At 43.4% G+C, this 21,018-nt stretch overlaps 1 protein-coding gene across 1 annotated transcript in view; it reads right to left on the reverse strand.

The window, feature by feature from the left end:
• LSAMP (limbic system-associated membrane protein) overlaps nucleotides 1–21,018 on the reverse strand; it is a 254,221-nt gene that overhangs the window by 142,343 nt on the left and 90,860 nt on the right. Inside the window, exon 2 of the mRNA XM_017814594.1 lies at nucleotides 16,997–17,229. Coding sequence (XP_017670083.1) covers nucleotides 16,997–17,229 — 233 coding nt within the window. The remainder of the gene's footprint in view (nucleotides 1–16,996; nucleotides 17,230–21,018) is intronic.

Raw genomic sequence — 21,018 nt, forward strand, 5'->3', positions numbered from 1 at the left:
CTAGTCTTTAAAGTTTCTGGAAAATTACTCTTCTACCTTTGCCCTTGGGAGGCTATTTCACAGCTAAATACATCCCATTCCTGATCTGCCCTTGATAGTCCTAGCTATGACCTCCACAGAGAAGTACACAACTTCTTTAAATACTTGGTGAGTCTGACAGTTGTTTGAGGGTGGTTTTGTGCCTAGGTCCAATCCAGCACACCCCAGCACTGATCTGGAAAACATCAGGAGCAACTTCTGCGAAGTCAGTGAAATTGCACTGATATAAACCAGCTGTCAAACGCTACATGAACACGAGCATGCACACACGTATGTCTGTCATCCACTACCAGAAGTATCATCTCAGATCTAACCTACTTTCTTTTTGCTCCCTTCTCCACTTTCTTGCTGCTCATTAAAACACCTCTCTCCCACCTACAACGGTGAAGAGTCAGCAGGCTGCCCAGGTAGCATTTGCTAATGGGAACTGACAGCCTGCTACCATTTTCTAAAGGCTTACTTTTTTGATACCTGCCTGTCTTCCAGCCTGACTAATTCTATGGAAGACTTTTATCACAGGGAGATTGACCTCAGGCAGGAGACATTTTGTGTCACTGTGAACAAGTGAAATGAAAACACGATGGGGATGGTGAGAACTCACTAGCAGCAAAAGTGAAGGAGAAGAAAACTGATGTATGACAAGAATACCTGCTTTGCCATGGCAGACAACTCAGTGATTGGTCTGCTAATGAACAAACTCACTGAAGAACCTGAACTGTGGCATACTTTGAGACCCTATAAGAGGCAACATTAATTGATGATAAACTAAAATACCAGTCAAATTATGAGAAGCATTTTCCCACTGATTTACAACAGTCTGGATCCAATTAGAGAGTTCCTCTGCCAGCTAGTGCCTCGTGAGGTTCATAGGCTGCCTCACAAAGGCTTATGGGGACACAGTCTGGAATACCTCTCTACTTGGGTTTTGGCACAGTAATTTTTAACACATTTTACTGCAGAGATGTGGAAGAAAAAAAAAAAGTTAAAATGTTCACAGCATGGATACCCATTCCTACTTAGAGAAAGTAAACAATGCTGTTAGTGTAGTTCCCTGTTGAGGTGCCATGTCCCACAGGAGCTTTAGTCTGGAGGACTCCCTATTCTCTCTTTATTTCCCAAGCTCAACATCCCTGGCTGAACAATGTTCTTCAACATGTACTTCAGTCTCCCCTCCAACTGAAAGGCACATCCTTCTCAAGAATCACAGTTTCTTCCCATTCCAGGTTTCTGAGGCTGCCATGAAAAGAAAAAGCTATTCATCCAAAAAAACTACATTCCTCCTTTCTCTGCATGGTGTCAAGTGTGCCCCAGATAGATCTTTCAAAAAAATCAGGTCACTCTGCTGTTAGCTCAATAGGACTGGGTTGGAAAGCTCCTGAGAAGGCATCACTGTACACCTCGTAAGAGCTCAGGACAGCTCTTCCCATCAGTGGTCTGAGCTTCCTCTTCCAGAACAGGACAATGGCTGAGTGTACCAGATCAAGGAGGAATAGAAACTACAAAAGACCTGGGGAGTATAGCACCGAAGACAATTTTCTATTTCATATGTTCCCTTCATGTCAGGCACTGTAAATGCGTTTTGCCTGAGTTCCCTCTAGATCCTTAAGAAGTCTTGCTGCAAGTAATCCCTACATATAGTCAAACCACTGCCTGTTGTGGGGAGCTCCAGATCAAAAATTTCAATGAGAACTGGTATAAGCCTTTTATCTCCCCTGACATCTCCACTATTGCCACTTCACCCCCACCTGAATGTGTCTTCATTGTACTTAACCCTTCTGTTCTGAGATCGTCCTTTACAACAATCATTCCGCTTTGGCCTATCAGCTGGATTTACTCCATTCCTGAGGAGACATCATGTCTCTTAGGTGGGCTTCTGGCAGATATATACAAGAAATTTAGCCTTACAGATTCTTTTCCTCAGGTTGGGTGACACAATCACTAGTCTCAGTTTGCCCTCAGTAACTGCTAATGAGTTTGCAACCCTTCACCAAGATTAGGTGTTCACTATTTCATTAGGGCCAGCAACATAGCAACATATATGGTGCACCAAACGGTGGGATTTGCTTCCTTAAAGATGGGCTGTAACAATCTTTGAAGAGTTCAACTGCCCTGTAGCAGCCATGAATAAGGAATAACCAAGTGATTGGGTAGAGCTGCAAAGTTGCAATTCAAATTCATACAATGCTGAGAGAGGCCTGTCTCTGGGACAGTGGTTTAAGCTCATCTTGAGATATGGGAATTAGGGTTAGCATAGAAGAGAAATTGCAATTTTTGTATATTACCCAACACTGTTCACTCATCCCTGCAATCATCCAACATGCCCTAATTGCTTCAGTATGTCCCTGCAAAACAGAAACTGAGAATGACTTGGTAAGACACAAAGACACAGATTTAAGATGTACAAAGAAGCAGTCGTCCGATAATGATGACCAGCTGTCACAGGCAGCAAAAACCTCCTGGCAGTTGGCACTGGTGAATTTTCAAATACCCGCTGGTTGCTGCTACCCCATTAATCGTGGGCACTTTGCCCAGTCTACATTCCTGAACAGCTTTTTTCTTCTCTTCCCCCTCTCTCTTCCTCACAGACTTCTAACATAGTTAATAAAAAATTTATCAGCGCAATGAAATAAACACCAATTTGATTTGATCTGGGAGTCAAAGAGAGGAGAGTTTCTGCTGTTCAGGTGCAGACTCAAGAGTTTCTGCAATTGCTGTGAGAAACGTGCCCACAAACCCAATAGGATTGGATAAATGGAGATGGAGAGATGTTTTTGGGGTTTTTTTAAAGGAGTGGAAAGGGCTGGGAAACCAGTCAGCAGTGTGCTCTTGAACCCCAGGAGAAAGAAGGCAACATTTCATAGGGCAATCCATAAGGAACAATGGACTTTGCAGCACCAGAGATGGAAACAAGCATGGCAGCACCCAGCACTGGTATGCAATAGGCATTGCAGCTCCCTAGAACTACATGTGCAAGTGAATAAATATCAGAGTTTCTTTTTTAAATCTTATATCGTTCTACCCCCAGGGAGAAGAAAGAAGATAGTAAAAAACACTTGGGTCTAACACTAGTGATATCTCAAAGGAGTTCAAGGACTAGAGAGACGGGGCAGCATGAAATCCAGAAGAAAAATGAAGTACCCTGGAATAATTTGGGCTAGAATAGCATTACTCATCTTGTGAAAAATATAGTCTGTGCCTCAGGCTATGCTGGGCTGGTGGCAGGAAGTGCAGAAATCTTTTCAGGGGAGTCCCTTACCCTCTAGCGCTGTGGGAAACAGCAGGCAAGAGTATCGAATCAAGGAGATAGGAACCTTCTACTGGGAGAGCTTGTATGAATTTATGTCAGGCTTAAAGCACGAGATTTGGAGGGGAATGTAGCTGCCCATTGCAAGGACAAGTAAATATGTCAGGGATTATAACTGAAAGCATTATCCAATGAAGAACAGATTATAGTCTAAAACAAAAGGTATTGTTATACTATTTAATATCACACAATCCAAGCTATGGCAAGAGGAAGAGTCAACACCTGTCAATGCAGCTGAGGACACAGTATTAGATTGTGGGTAATGCCGGAGTCTCCAGAACTAGTCTTCTACACAGTTTCATCTTTCCTGCATCAGCATGCAGGGTGGATTCATGTCACCAAATTTCAGGCATCGAGAAGTTTGCTGTGTAAATCTAAGTTAGTCATTCTCATTCCTTTTGTAGTCCAAAGTAACAGGGACTTCTAGAGGATGATCCATCACATTATCTTAAGGCAGACTGCAGAAAGAGTAATATGGCAACTTCTCACAGCAGACTACAGATGAGGGCCAGATGACTAGATTTGTGCTACTAACACTCAGATGTCTAAGATTAGGTGTGATGAATCTCACCTGCAGTATACCACTTCTATTGGCATGACTTTATGTCCATACAGACAAGAGATGCCACACAGTAGAAGAGTCACACTTAAAAGACTCGATGACAGAGACGTGTATCTCTGGACTCGGATTTTAGTCCTGTCTCTGATAGGACCCCTGTGTAATTTATTTAGCAGCACCACGTACACAACCTGGATTTGTTAAAATGAGGTGAACCTTTTATGACCTTGAATGGCAATGTCTATACTGCTAAAGTGGTTTGTTCTCTTTTGCTCCAGAGAGCAAACCACAGTCTCTTGGTTTTGCTCCAGTCCTTTGGACAGCCATGCACACAAATATGAGACCACTCCCAGGTTCTTTCCTGGAATGAACTAGTGCATCCCCTCTCAGAAGAGAAGCAGGCACAGCTGATATGGACAGCATGCTCTAGACATGCAAATAATGCCAAGTTTGGCTTCCTCAACCAGTGAAAGTCCTCCAACTCCACAGGCCCTGGGCTTTCAAATTCCTCCATACCTTCTTGTGCCATGCAACACACATCTTGGCATTGAGTTATAAAAGCACCAGTTTGCCAGACTGTGCCCCAGCCCTCGCATAATTTCAGGCAATTTTAACCAGAAAACATAACAAATCAAGCAATCAAAAAACAAGTATGTCTCAGGGTCACAGGGTCACCACAGTGAGCATGGAGGAGACCAGCCCTCCCCTGCTCAATGTAGTGTGGACGTGATCTATCCATGCCAGAAGGTAGTACCATCAAGTGGCAGGAACATGAGCTTATCTATGCCATCAAGTCCAGGGCTTTCCCTGATACTATCCACAGAAAGTGTATAGGCAAAACCAAGGTGTCAACCTGAATTTCCAAGGTGGTCCGCAGATTTTGCACAGCTATAAATACTCTCCTGGAATACAAGCATGCCATGAATTATGTGAAACATATTCACAATAGTTAAAAACACAGTAGAAGCAGTCATTTACACTCTGTTAACACTCCCTTCAAACAGATTCATGAGTGGTGGTCTCCCTATGAACTCTGGTTCTTAACCTCATTCCCACAGGTCAAGTGGATTAATCTTTCAAGTAAAATCATGAATTGTGAGCTCTATGCATTCATAATCCCTAAAATCATAGCTGGATTTGTATAGTCAAGGTCATAAGGCTTCTACCTTGCACAGTCTGTTCTGTAGCTATTTGGGGAGATTTATCGTACTTCTTCTCAAAGAATTTTTTTTAGTTTTTTTTTTTTTTTTTTTTGCATTCAAAACAGGAACATACCCAAAAGTCACATTCCCATCAGTTTAACAAGGGGACAATCATTTTGAAGAGACTCTCCAGACTACAGCTGCTGCCATGACACCTGCGTGAGGGCCATGTGGAATTGAGGTTTAGGATCTTGCTTTTTGGCTTCTCTCCCTGCAAAAGGCTCCTTACTCAGTGTATTTTACTTTGCCTGTCTACACTTAACAATTTAATGGATATACTTGCTGCATATCAAAGCTGAGAGCTGAACTTCCCAGCTAACAAAACATGAGTAGATGTCCCACTCACCCACTAACTCAGAGTACAGTTTACAGCACTTTAGCCCTAACACAGATTTTTTTCTGGCAGCATAGATCTGGTCTCCTTGTAGAGAATTTTCTCAGAGTATCCAGCAGGTAGCTCATGACCACCCTCCCAGGCAGAGTGCTACTAACCTCTCTTATGCCCAAGCCAACTGTGGGTAGATGCCCCAGGCCCACCACATCACCCACACCCTGTGCAGAGCTGAGTATCCATATGACCAGACACTGTGAAAACAAACTCAGTGGTCTTGCAGCCTGAGCATCTCACAAGCTGAGGGCACCTAAAGGTGAGATGCTATTATGTTAAAATCATTGCACCATGACAGTCCTTTCCCCACACATTCAAAGGCAGTGTCTCCTTACCTTATTAAAGGCAAAAAGCTTTTCTTATACCAGTGATAGAGAAGACTCGGAAAGGAATAAAGAAGATAATAGGCTGCCAGAGGCCCAATTTACGCACCCCAAAATTAATGAGTCATTCCAATTAAATTATTTGCCCTAAATTAAAACTTATCACCAAAATCCAATTCTCATTTTGTTAAAGAGGACCTCCCTAGTTATCAATTTTTTTTCTCCACAGATTTTTTTTTTTAAAGGTAACCTTCATGGAATGGGGAAAAAAATGTAGCTGTAGTCTACTTTTCTGTTTAAGGAGCACCAAAAGTTTTATTTTTTGAGAACCATTCCTCATTCTTATAGGTCCACATAATAAATTCAGACATTCCTAGAAGATTTTATGAAAGACTTGGGAAGCACAAGATCATGCCATCAAATAGACAATGTAAGGGAAATCTGATACATGAAGAAGGAGGGAATTTTAACAGTAGTGTTCCTCAAGCCTCAGCAGCCTCTGTCTTTTGATATCAGAACTAAGAAAGCTTACAAATCCCATTTGGGGATCTCCAAAGGCCCTTTCAGGAAAAGGCAGGCAGGCAGGCAAATGATGGCATTCCCAATGCATCTTGTAGAAAAAATGTGATCTTTTGATTTTATTCTCAGACTTTCACACACCACTACAGCTTCTCAAGCAGGGCTCAGTTTCTGCTACCACAGGTCTGCCCACTGACAGCCTGAGCTGTGACATGCAGAGACCCAGCACTGCCAGCAAGAGCAGCCACGTGCTCATGCTCCCTCTGAATGCCAACGGCAATCTTTGTTTCCTTCCCAGGAACAACCTTCTTCCTGTTTTCTGTTGGAGAGTAACACTTTTTAACCTAATATTTGTTTTCTCAAAGACATTTTCAAAAGCTGTGGTTGGGTTTTGAGAAAGTGCTCACTGTCTGAATACTCTGTAAATGGAAGCCATATGTCTAAGTATCTGTTTCTTTTTTGTCTATTTTGTTGTGTGCACATTTGGCAAGTTATTTTTTCCCCTTAACTATCACGTCTCAGGCTTTATTAAATGGAACTGCTATTCTGTTATTTTGTGGATTTTTTTTTTCCCAAGCAACCATCTACTGACATTTTAGCAGCTATACAGCAAATGTGATATTAAGTAATTATTTTCTTAGAATGTTTCTTCACTTTCTGGTGAATAAGGAGCTGCTACTGGGGTAGCAATTCCAATGTTTATACAGATAAAAAGAAGAGTTGCAGCTCTGAAAAAGCCATGAAAATCCAAACCCTGAAAACCTATTACCTAATACGATTTATCATTCGTTGTTTTTGTGGAAAGCAGCTGGAGCCTTATCCTACAAGGCATAGCACGCATACACACCAAAAAGAAAGACTCTGCGTCCGTTCAGGAGTGATGAGGGTCAGCAACTGCAGAGAGATAAATGGTAAGAGCACACAGTTACTGTGTGTCAGCTGGAGTCAGGTTCCACCAAGCAGACACAAGGATGTGGTAGGAAGGCACAGCACAGAGACCATGCCTACCTGCTTCTCCCCACTCTTCAAATCCTTGAGCCACTTCTAAAAGGAGAGTCTCCTTGTTCCCCTTCCCTGAAATGCTGATTTCTTTCTTTCTTTCTGTAATTAATTAATATTAAAGAGTAAAGTTGAAAGCTTTTAAGATAGGAAAGAAATTTACTTCTTTCTATAAGTCTTGATGTTATTTTTGAACTGCTGGCTCAATTTAGGTTTATTTTACAATCTGTTTCTAGCCAATTCCAATTTCAGATGAAATCTTGGCTCCAGTGAAGCAAAATTCCCTTTAACTTCAGTGGAATCAAGATTTTGATCCAGGTTCTCATCCACTAACAAACAGTTACAATGAGTGTAGATAGCAACACAGCAGCCAAAACCAAAGAGCATGAGCTGGTGGACCCCAGGAATCTGGAACTTCATCCCATATGGAGTTCTGAGCATGGCAGATTTGCAGTATTGACTCCACTGCCACCGATGAAATAAAGTAAACAGAAAAAAGAACACACTGTTCCACAAACACTGGAATTTGCAAGGTCTGTTTTACCACAGCTACGTGTCCTAGGTCCTGATGCTTCATACCTCGGAAAACCTTCAGAGTTCTTGACCAGTTTTAGGCAAGGTGGCACCCCACCAGCTGGCACATGTGTGGCTCCAAACCAACCTGCAACCACACAGCCTTTTACACAACCCATTGGTAAGGGATACAGAAGACAGAGGTCCACTGGGAGAATTTTAGGGGCTCTTGTTGGGGCAAGGTTACAGCAGGTATGAGGGGTGCTGGAGTAAGGTGAGCAGAGGACTGCCAAGCAGAAAGGCAAGCAAACAGCATAACCATATAAATAAATCCATACACCCTTGTTTCCTCAGGAAGCCAAGCTGCTCTCAGTACCTCTAGGGTTTGGATATAATAAAAGCTCAACTGAGCGAACCACAAATCTAGCTAATCTCAACCTGGCAGTATTTCTTTCAGCTAAAAGAAAGAAAATAAAATGGACAGTAAAGTTATGGAAAAGGTTGAGCTGAGACAGAGAAATGTGGAGAATAATTAACCTTAGCTTACATCCATCATCATCATCATGGCTGGGCTTCGCGAACGAAGATTTGGGAAGGCTCTATCCACATTTGCTACAGGCACGCTGGTGGCTTATAAGGCCAATATGTGACAGACATATCCAATTGCAAAAGGCACAGCAGAAAGACTCCTTAGATGGTCTATTCTGCAAGACACGGTTCTTTCTGCGTTGCCTTTTTTCCTCGAGAGTGATCCTGCGTGTGTTCTCGAAGGAGACAGCTGCGTTATAGATGGTGTGTCTCCAGGCCTCCCGATTTGAGGCCAGAGTAGACCAGTTATGGTGATCAATATGGCCAAGGCTGAGATGTTTTACATCCACATTGCAAGTAAAGAGACAAGCTGATCCTTAAATATCTAATAGAGACTAGCTATGTATCTTTTCTCATTATTTTGTGTTAGAAATCCAAAGCTTCAGATCAGAACTTTTTGAGGATTTTTAAAAAACAGATTTTTGCTCATTTTCAAGCCACTAAGCAGTTACAGGCCTGCTATGTAAAATGAGTAAAATATTTATTCCTGATATACTTTTTTTCTACAAAGAGATCTCAAGAGGATGTGGCCAAAAAAATTATTCACTCACTACTGACAACACACAGTTCATAATGGAGGGAATAGGGAATGGCAATCTATGACTTAGGATGTCTAAGAGGACATATCCTCTTGTGGAAAAATTGGGTCAAATTTCAAAGTTTGCAACAGGTCAAGGCAACCCTATTGTGCTACCACAGCTTTTTTCCAGCAGTGGGAGCAGGAACATAGTTGGCTTTAAAACTGATGGTTATTTGCATTCACTCAAGGACTATTGGACTTGGTCGTGGGACTAAGTTCTTGCTGTGTTTGGAGCTGAGAAAAAAATATTGTCCCAGCTCCCCTGTCTTACAGTCTGGGCTAAGACTTGGGACTGTAGACTGAGACCATCAAACTGAGAAATAACAAGGCAAAATCTTTCAAAGGACTGGTATGAATCTAGAATCAGCTGATCTGACAAAATCACACAAAGTCAGCTGATACAGCTCTGAAGAGACCACTCAAGCTAAGCTGATTTATATTACTAAGGACTTGGATTATCATACCAAGATCCTTCCTCCCAGCCATATGAAAGAATTCCATATATTTTGTGCTATGCTTCTTTCTCTAAAATGAGTAAGCATTTTTTGAAGTATTCTGTTTTTGTCTCCTGCCTGCACCTGCAAAGCAAGCACCAAAATATTTCCAGAAAAAACTCCTGATTTATGCACTAGGAAGTGCTAAGATCCAACCAATATAATGAGCCAAAGCTGGTGATGCATAGTAACATTCCAGGCATGCCTGGAGATAGGAAAACAGAAGTTAAGAGCATCAGGACACTATGGGGAGGCAATAAAAATACTAGATGGGGAGTGGAAGGAAGTTCCTTGATAACCTATGAAACACCAGGTGCATTTTCCTGCAATTTATGACTTTGCAAAAACAAACCAGCATGGAAAACCTAGAAAAATTGCCACCAATACTACCGAGTGCCTCACATTCTGGAATTATTTTGCTGGTAAGAAATTAAGGTCCATGGTAACAGCAAAAGGGGTGCAGCAAGATCTGACATCCTTCAGTTCCCCAAGATTATTCCCTGTTCCCCATCAAACTGATCTGCTGTCACTTCCTTCCAAGCATACTGGACTTGTCTCTTCCAGTCCCTGTAGTAACCTGACTTTATCTCCTCCCTCCAACCTTTTTTTTTTTCTCCTCCCCCACCATTCCCACTAAAATGATGGTTTTTTTCCTACTTCCCAGAAAATTCATATTCCCATGTCACCTCATTATTGTTTGCAACAGCATGCCAAATATGCTGTTATTTTCCCATGGGGGCTATGTCCTGAAAAAGACAAAGTGGCCTGTGCTTGTTCTTACCTACTGCATACTCCCTGGAATGAAAAACACTACAGTGTTAGTGCTCAGAAAGATCCCTCCGAGTTCTGGGCTCTGCACCCACAAAGTGGGGAAGTCAAAATCTCTCAGAGAACAGCATCTGACTCCAACATACTTACTGTCTAGCTAGCAAAGGAAAAATCTCTTCAAACCACTCTGCTTCTAGTGCTGGTCGAAGAGGTGGGAAGGCCAGGCATGCCAGGGGTAGGTGGGCTCCCACCACAGATCTGCTAAGCTCAAGACCAGCCTGGTTCCAGTCTCCCAGCAACCTCCTGCAAGTCCTGACAGCCACCAATGACATATTCTGGCAGGAAATAAACTCCAGTGAAGATTGACTGAAAGAGGTGTGGAAAGGCTAAGAGTATTCATGGCACCAAATGCACTGCTCACCCTGGGCTTCCTGCTACAGCCAGGGGAGGGACAATCACATTTCCATTGGTCAATTCATCTGATGAATTTTGGATGGCTACTTAAGGATGAACTGGGCTGTGCCTGAGAAGAGACTTGTCTCCTCACTAATGACAAAGGGAGTACACGATAAACCACTGCAATGGTCACATCTACATTTGATCGGAAGACCCCCCTCTCTGGCTCATTGGCTCAGGACCCAGGCTGGTGATCAGCAGAAGTTACCACCACTTCAGGCTCCTAGAATACACACTCATGTGCCTTGCTTCAGTTCTGATCAGAGACCTTTCCTACAGTCTCTAAGTCTAAAGCATCATCTTTCCCCATTGCTGTCCTCAGAAATGAAGGCAAGGTCTGGGCGGATCATAGAATGACAGAACTGTTTAGGTCGGAAAAGCTCTCTAAGATCAAAGAGTCCAATCTTTAACCCAGCACTGCCAAGTCCACCACTAAGCCATGTGCCTAAGAGCCACATTTACACATCTTTCAAATACCTCCAGGGATGGTGGACAACACCCTCCCTCCTCAGCCCTAGACCCAGCTCTTACCAAGGGGCACACTGGCAGAGCAGTTCACACACTGGGGAAGCCAGACTGGTTCAGCTGCCTTTCTGGCTAAAGGATCTCTCTCTGCTGTGCTGTGCCAGTCACCAGTACAAAGTTCTTTAATTTCAGGAGAGTGGACTGAGAGGAGGCACAGCAATTCTACTCACAGAGTTATTAATAATTTTTCTATGGTTAAATCCCAGCAGCAACAAATACATCCTTATACCACTTTGTAACAATGACTAGTGAGTCTGAATCTTTGCAAGCAAGGAGCTCTACAAAGGCAATTCATAATGGAGAAAGGCTACATTCTGTGCTTTTTATCACACATTAGTGCCTATCAGTTAGAAAGAAAATTGTAGGATTTCGCCTTAGCTGCTATGCATTTGACTTTAGGTTTGTGATTAAGACAGGACAGTAAATAAGCATTCCTCTTAGTGAACATTTGCTGCTGACATTTTCTAAATTTGTTTTTGTTTTGCAAAAATGACAAAGCCTTTTCATTTATTTTTTTTCATGAAATAAACATTAAACCAAGGGAGAGCCCACATGTTTGAACAGCCAGTAACTGGGAATCACAAGAAATGTTAGTGAGTCTACAGGAGTCCCAGCCTCTGAGCAAAAATGTGAACATGAGTTCTTCATACCTCAACTGAATGCTCTATTTTTTAGATAGGCTGTGGCAATGCTATACCTTTTTGTCTTCCCAAATTTGACTAGAAAAAGTACCTCAGACCTTTAAAACCTTCCTGATTAAATTAAAACTTAAAAGTCAAAAACAGTGGAATGTTTTTGTTTCATTGAAAAGTTCCCGAACACCTCCATTCACAATGATGCCTAGCTGTAAAGGCTCTGGACAGCAAATATAGCAACCATCTGCTTCCTCCTAATAGAGTTATTCCTTTAGATTGACTTGGACAGGCCTATCTCTTTATTGCAGGACTTTTAAACCCTATGCATGCTAAAACCTCTGTGCCTTTGTGTCTGTGACCCTGATGAGATAAGTAAGGACTATAGAGATTTCTCTATTGATATTTAATGCCTGAGAACGGCATGAGGATATCGCCCTAAAAGAACAAGAAGCCAAGGTAATGCTGGGAAAGGGGCAGTCACTGTGTCCTTGTTGGAACAAGTCACTCAACATACTGGAACAAATAATTAAACATCCCATTTATAAGCACCGAGAGGATAATAACAGAGTGAAAGAAAAAATAAGCAATGTACTTTTGGCAAGCACATATCCTGCTACCCCAGCCTCATTTCCCTTTTTTGTAGGATATCTGGCATAGCAGATAATGCAGGAGCAGTATGTGTGATTATGAGATATATCTTGACTTCAGAAGACCTGACAGTCTTCAACAAGCTACAAGAATATGTCGGATGTTAAATCACCATCAGGATGCTTCAAAGAGCGGCAATCAACAGATCGTTATCAACCAGGGATGGAGGTTTTTGTGGGCTCCCACCACAGTCTGCTTTTGTGTCCTGATCTCTTGAATACTTTAATTAACACCTTCATGAAGGAACAGAAAGAAGTCACCTGACTTTTGTCGATGACACCAAGTTGGGGGCAGTTGCAAGTGCTTTGGAGACCAGGATCATAAGTAAATTGAAGAAGCGGTCTCCATGGAGAAACCAACCAGATGGCATCCAGCAACAGCGAGCACAAAGCACTGTGCTCAGGAAGGGAGGAAAAACAATTAATGTTCAAATACAGAAGTGGAGAATGAGATGCAGACTGTGCTGCAGACCAGTAAGAGAGGGTTAGAAAGCTGCAGGGAGACTAAGCGAAAGTAATGAGGCACTCATAAAAAAAAAGGTAAATCTCATTCATTCTGGGGTTAGGTAAGTGAAGTGTGATAGGGAAAACATGGCTGGTATTTGTATCTGCATGACTGAATCCTGAACTGGAACTCCTTTCTTGGGTTTGGACAGTAAATTTAAGAAAACATGTAGACAAATCAAACAGTAGTGAAATATGTATGACACAAAGATTGGAAAACAGGACCTGTGAGAAACAATGAGCCTGTTAAGCTGGACTAGAGGCATCTGAGACACAGGAATTAATGGGTTTCAGGCAGATAAAAGGTAGTTCTGAGGAAGAGGAGGAGAAATAACCACCACATATCTTGGAAGGACCAGAAATAATTGGCAGCGAAATCAATTTGAATCATACATTACTAAAGGTTTTTCAAATGCAAGGAGAGTGAATAATGGACATGCACCAGCTATGCAGGCACAGGGTGTCTTCAAAAAATACATGTTAGGGGCAACCACTGTAGAGTTGGTCTTGTCTCACTGCATAGGGAGGGACCAGACCATCTTTTGCAAGTCCTTCCAAATGTTTACTCTTCTGATCAGACACCAACAGAAATATCTGGAGTAGGAAACAGAAAGATTTGCTAGTGGCCATTACACTCCAATTGAAACAGCACAAAATGCTTTGAGTGAGGTGGTGGTTCAGAGCATTCTCTTCATTTATACATTCCAGTGCAGAGAGTGCAGCACCAGCATCACAAAAACTGAGCTGGGCAGACACAGTTTGCTCCAGTGCAATCTACCTTGCAAGCAGTGCTGCCCACCTCAGTCAGAAAGACAGAAGAGATGGCCACAGTTGCACTGACTAATCTTTTGGCAGTGAATGCCTACTTCTACCAGCAGAGTTGGCTTTATGTTTGAAAAGCAGGAAAGACCTATGAAGAAAACTTTTTCTACTTTTAGCTGTCCATGGAGTTCTGATTTATTTTTAAGTGTTGTTTAATTATGTCCTTTTAGACGTCTGCAATACGCCCCAGTTGAGAAGGATACTATCGGTGGATATAAACACTTAAGAGAGGAAAGGAGCAGACTGAGTAGGCTTTTATATAGAGACTGGTGCTGGCTGACAAACCAGAAATGGCTCTTCCCTTGGAAATACTGGAGGGCACAGGCACACACATTAGAGAGGTGATGTCCCTCTTTCTGTGATATACTTCTGCATCTCTGGCCAGCAGAGGTTACCAAGCAGAGCTCACCCTGGAGAAAGCTGATTTGCTCAAGGAAGGAAAGGACCTGCTCCTAGAAGGCAACTCCATTAGACTGCAGTGACCTAAATGCAGTGTATCCTCAGGATACACTGAAGCCCATCTATTTCAGCTGGCATTGTGGACATGGAGTGGTCTCTAGTTATAAGGGCTCCAACAGCCCTCTAGTATCTGCCTACTCATTTCTTAGTCTCTGGTATAGCTATCCCAATTATTTCTAGGGGTAATAGAGGCTGGGTTTCCACAGGGGTTAGACAGATGAGAGAGTTGAACCAGGGGAGATAAAGGACTTGTCTTTAGGATACAGTGCAGAGGGGATCAGAAAAATCCATGACAGTGCTGAGTGAGCAGAACAGGAAGCCTGGGCATGGCCCTAAAACAGCCTATTGTTTCCAGGGCATGAGCAACTATCATTGCAGTATCTTTCACTGGCTAATCCAGGCGTCAACTGTGTGCACAAAGACAGCAAGGTGTCTCTGACCCTGGCTTGTTTCTGTTTCCCTGGGCTTTTTTGAAGGGAATCACTGACCATCATTCCAGAAATTCTCTTCACAGATTAGCAGGCAGATCAGTTGTCATTTAATGTTTCCGGAGCTGTATTTTCTTTTTTTTATTATTTTTACATTTGGGATGCCCAAAGCTTTATATAGCCTACATTTTGAAATTTATGAACACAAAACCACAAGAAGTAAATAAACTACATTAAATAAATAACAAGCTTAGCATGACTCAATATCCAAACTCCTTTAATTTGTACTAACATCAGACTATATTTCAGGCAGACAACCTGCAAATCTGAGAAAAATAGCAATCAATATGACTATATGATACTCAGAGACAAAAGGGATTCTAACATATTTTTCTCTAACATTATTTTTAAAACATGGTTTAAAATGAGACTAACTCTTCCAATTTGTAAAGGATTTTTTATTTATATTTTGCTTGGTTTTTTTTCAGATGAAATTTAGTTTTAGAAAATTAAAGCTATGAATTTCACCTAATTACAGGATTACGTAAGCGCGATATCACAACAGGTCTTTGGCTAAATCTGTAGCAGGTATTGGAACATGATTACCCACAGATACCTTGTTTACAGGCATCCAGAGTTTAGGTGTGTCAAAACTTAAATTTTCTCATTCTCAGAAAGGTGGCAGTAGTTCAGAGACGGATACCTATATATTTAGGTGAAAGCTAAGCTAGAGAACTCAATTTTGCTGCTTAGGCCCATACCTAATAGGCACAAATAAAATTAATAATACATGTGCATGGCTCTAAAATTCATTTATCCCTATATTTTTCTTGACAGGTAAATGGAAATTGTGCGCTGCGAGATTTTACCAGCAATAAACCACCTCCAGACGGTTAGCTATGCACTGCTACAGCGAGCAGCGAGGCAGGGTACAGCTCCAGGGCTGCTGAGTGCATTTCACACCAGGCACACTCCAGCGAACACTCGGCCAGGCCGGGAGAGCTGCTCTGTGTGCTGGTGTGTGCCGCTCTTCATGCTGCTGGGGGAGGATTTTGTGCAAGGCAAACCAGGAGCCCTCCATCTCACTACACTTGTGTGTAAAGCACCACCTCTGACCATATGTCTGGACTTGTTCACCTTGCAGATAAACACTTGGTAAGCTTGTTAGCCCCCCGGTTTGCCAAGTAGTACCAGCAAGAGGAAAAGTCCCTTTGTGCATGCATTTATATCCAGAGCAATTAAAAAACTTGCTGAGAGGAATAAAATCTACAGCCTTATGGGTCAGTAGACAAATCAGGAGAAATAAAAACCCCAGCCTGAAAGATAATGTAGAAATCGAACATATCTGTAATATGTATCAAATGCATTTATACATACCCATCACCTAAGCTGCTCTATAAATATTTTAGATAAATGGACAGATAGACACAATGGCCTGAATATCAAAAGAAAAACAAAAGAAAACTGAGTAAACTCACTTGTTTGGTATTCTGGTCAGGACAGGATGGAACAAGTAAACTCACTAATGCCCTTACCAGTAATTGGTGAACCCTTTAATGTGTTTACTGTCTGTTATACCATAAATGCAGGCAGACAGATAGGACAGTGCTGGTTTGCCAAGTTTCCAGTTCCCTACAACCCACACAGGAGGAGGGCAGCTAAAAAAGGAGAGGGCAACATAAGGTACATGGCAGCTATCTCAGGTACCAGGTTTCACACATGCCTAGTGACAGCACACCCTGCAAACCAATGACCCAGCACAGAAAAACACCCAGAAAAATTAATTCCCCGGCCTTGTAAAGAGTTGACAATGGAAGGCCAAAAAACACATCACAGTAGCTTGTTGACACAAGAAAAAAGAAAGGAAACCTGAGGAGGAAGGAGGAGGCGAAGAAACCAGAGGTTTGTCTGGGAAGAGATGAAGCAAGCACAATGTTCTGACAAGTGTCATTATGAACAAATGCTTTCCCCTCAGTGCCAAAACAACCTGAGCAAGGAGCCAGGTTTGCATTATACTAGAATATGTCTTGGCATCACTGGTGTCCCCTGCTCTGTCACCACTTTTAAAAGGACAAACTGACAGCAGAGTAAAGCCATGCTGTGCTGCAGTGGAAGGGGACAGTCCTGCTGGCTCCTGTTGTAAACATAAGGGATACACAGGCTGGAGTTTCTCTAAGAAAGATACAGATCCCCCAACTCACTGTTTATTTTGCTCTTTGCTCTCTTAACAGGTATGTTGCTTACCTTGCACAATCAAGTAAACCTGGGCAGTCTTGGGGTGATGCTGTGTTTGCACTGAACACGTATAGGACCCCTCATCATAGACATCCACTTTCTGGATTCGCAGGCTGTATTCCAGGGGGTTTCTCTTCTCCAGCTCTACTCGAGGGTCCAGGGACCACTTGTCCTCTCCAGCAAAAATGATGCCGGAACGGTTTAACCAGGCCACCTTGGAGCTTCTGTCTTCTACATAACACCTGCAGAGGATGAGAAAGGTGAGCGGGAGATCAACAACCCTCTCCATCATCTCCTTTTTGTCCCTCCCCTTTACTACTTTGCTTAGAAATTTCATAGCATATTCCTGCCTTGTCAGTGAACCACAGCATCTTCTCATCATTGCTGTCCCATGGACATGTATTTCACAATGATTTTTTAAGGGCTTCAGGAACTTTTGGTTAATGAACCATGAGATTTGAGGTGGTCATGTCTCCTGTTCTCTCTTCTTTATACCTGCACCAAAAGTTACTTTGGAAGGCCAAAAGAGATCCTGATCACCAAATCCCTTCTAACCCTGACAATGGGAAAGGTGAGAAGTACTTCTTCCTATGCTTTTCCCTCACCTTCAAAAGTTGAGTATACAAGAGAGTTACACTCCCAGACTTCTTCCAGCCTGGAGGGCAAAGGTTCAGGGCTCCAGCTTTGTCAGCTAGGGCACAGCTCCTCCATCCCTCAGTTTCAGCAGCACAAGGGGAGAGAACTATAGCTTATCTCCCTTCTACATCCCTCTGACCAAAAATAGGTTTGAGGAAAGAGGGATTCACTGCTCAGACTTTACCCTTCTAACACACACACCCCCCCTTCCCCGCTGATGCACATCTGCCTGCTTGTGCAGGCAAGTGCAGATCTCAGGCTGAAAAGGAGAGGCTGCAGGGTGTCACTGCCATCCCTATGAGACACGCAGCACATCCTGTGAAGATCTCAAGTGGACAGGAGAGGAGGAATGACAGCTAGGGGTGGCAAGCAGAGGAGCAGCAGGAGGAGCAGCAACCGCCATGGCCCCAACTGCCAACCATCACAAGGCAGAGGACGGACTAACCCTGTTGCAACTGCATGAGAAGTATTTTGTTTCTTGACAAAGCGGACAAGGTGCTGCGAAGATAAATCCACTTTTGGCAAAGGCACCTGCTCTGCATCACTTCCCACCACCAGAAAACTTGCACAGAAGAGATCAGGAGATGCCAATACAAGGCACGTCCTGCTCACTCTCAGCTGTGTCTTATTCAAGAGGACCAGGGCTGAAGAAGACACAGAGACATAACTCCTCTTTCCTCCTGGCAGCTGTACCCACCAGGGTGGGCCCAGATAGATTGAGAGGGTTTGTCCTGCAGCAGCTCACACCACATTTGTTTTGTGGATAAATGGGGAAGCTCAGTCTCCAGAGGTGTTGCTCCTTCACCTCTCAAAGCTCTGCCCAGTGTCACAGCATCCAAATAAGCCAGCACCTCTCCCCACCACTGCTACAAAATCACGGAATGGGTAAGGTTGGAAAGGACCACAGTGAGGTCATCTGGTCAAACTTCCCTGCTCAAGCAGAGTCTTCTACATCACATTGCACAGGATTGTGTCCTATTCACTATTCATGCATGTGTTGTATTTGAAAGAGAAAAGAGAGAGGATTAAGATTATTGCTTCAAGATAAGACAAATATTTGACAGTAGGCTTTCATACAGCCTTTTAGCATTGGTCAGACATTTTCCAAGTTCCTCTATTTGAATGCATTTCATTCATGCTGCGTTGCAGCTGCCATCCCTTGTGATGTGACCCTACCATTATGGCCGGCACCTCTCACCCACTCCCTTTTGGCATGCCCATGGATGCCGTGTCCAAGTTGTTCTGGGGTTACTTGTGGGCAGGAGGAAAGCCAAGCTGCGTGAGCATCGATGAGAGGCTCACCACACTGCTGGCCAAGTTGTAAGCAGCTCTGTCTGATCCAACAAACATTTGCTTTAGAGAGCAGCCCAACAGATCCTGTCCCTTACTACTGCTATCCAGCCAAGGGTGGGGAGAGGGTTTGGCCCTCAGGCCAGAGCCCACCCTCCCAGCCAGGCAGGCACTTGCCCCTGAGGTGAGCTCTCAGGTGTGATCTCAGTTGTTTTTAAAAAGCTGCTTTTTGTCAAATAGAAAGAGGCAGGGGAATCCATGAGCAGCCACTTACATATAGAAAACAGTACTACTACAATGGGGCATGACTCCAGTTGCATTGGCTGTCCCAGGCTGTAATCAGCATTGACAGGAGGTAAAAGCAAGGACCCAAGGAGGGCAGTGTGCCCCAGGTCTGGGAGCAGCAGTCCTGTAGGAACATCCAGACTGCCTCCAGAGCTGGCTGTCTAAGGGTCACGAGCCCTCTTGCACATACGTTTCTGCGTAGAGTCGTAACAGCACCAAGAATCAGGAGTTAGGTCTTTTGGTGGTGAAAAGCTAAGCAGTTTAACAGCTGAAGTCAGTGGGAGCTGAAGGTTCTGTCACTTCTGAAAATCCTCCAGAACACCTGTATGTGCTGCTGGTCTCCAGCAGATCCAGGGCACTGCACCAGTCCTGCCAGGCTGCTTTCCAAACCTTTAGCGCAGCCCTCCATGGCTCTGTCCTGCACTTAGTCATTATAAAACTCTCTTTGGAGGCAGCAAAGATGGCCCTGTCATATGCCTCGTGTCAGTAACAGCTCAGTGCCATGGTCAGAGCATGGCATATCCTTCTGAGGATATGCTCACCTGGGGACCCTCCCTCCTCTCTTTTGAAGAGAAAACATGTAATTACCTGTCCTACACCCATCAAGGTCAGCCCTAGACGGTGGTCAATAGCTATAGTCAGAAAACCTTGCAAATGCCCGTGAAATAAGTTAGCATGTGCTACCAAAATAAAAAAAGGAGGGAAGGGCAGAAAGAAAGGAGGAAAATGGGAAACATAAGTGAAGTGGATTTGAGCTCTCTGTTCACCATACATGTTCCTTTCAAACTGTCACAGAAAATCAACATACAAATGTGAAAATTCCCAGTCCCGACATGCTCTGAACATGCATCTATGTGGATGATGCATCTCCGTTAGTCTGTCTGCACACACACACCTTCTTAGTCTGCCAGAGATGCCACCCAGCTGTATGGATCACGCTTTAATAAGGATTTATGGTGATGATTTTCACAGTGTAATAAGTGCTAATTCAATACTAATAGAATATTAAATGGCATGTTAACTGACATTTTAACTGCAAAGCAATAGGAGCATGGCATCAGCAAGATATCAAATGACTCTTATCGTTCACTAATAATCAATAATCAAGTTCACAGAGACAGTCAAACACTTCTCATTAGGCTTATTGAAAGCATTACCATCAGCATCAGTGAAAGCTAATAAGCGATTTGTGATCCATTAATTTTGCTTGTCCTTACAGTTTCAGGTTTAATTTCTTGACATCTCCGAGGTGGCTAACAAGAGGACCAGTGAATGGTGGTGGTCATGCCTTGCACGATCACTGCAGGGACTTGGGAACTATTGATATCGCACCAATTCAAACCACAGACACTGAAGGACAAAAGCCTTGCTGCCATGCTCCATTAGCCCTCCTTGCCCCTCATAAACAAACACAACCAAGTATGACACCTGAGGTTTCTTAGAGACAGGACCATTTTTACCTGCTACGGACGCATTTCTAGTTCTCACACAGTGGCTAACAACTGGATAACAACCAGCCAGGAGAGGATGGTTGGAAACTGGACATGGAGAAAGGAAGCCAGGTCATCCTCGCGCTCTTCTCTCAGCCTCAGTTTCCTCACATGCAAATGCAGACAGCGGGGCTGAGCCATGCCACAGGAGGGAGAGGAGGGGGTGATGCTTTTGTTGCAGGGGAATGCTTTTGGACCTTCAGTAGGAACCATTGCCTTGAATGGGATGGAGAGCTGCCCACTAGCATTCCTGGTCCCTAGATATCAGAATGGGACAGGACATCTGGCAGGGGGATGGGCAGGAACCAGGAGTAGGCCCTGCTGCTGGTC

Source organism: Lepidothrix coronata, unplaced genomic scaffold (assembly GCF_001604755.1).
Source record: "Lepidothrix coronata isolate B3197 unplaced genomic scaffold, Lepidothrix_coronata-1.0 Scaffold46, whole genome shotgun sequence".
Classification (NCBI taxonomy): Eukaryota; Metazoa; Chordata; class Aves; order Passeriformes; family Pipridae; genus Lepidothrix; species Lepidothrix coronata.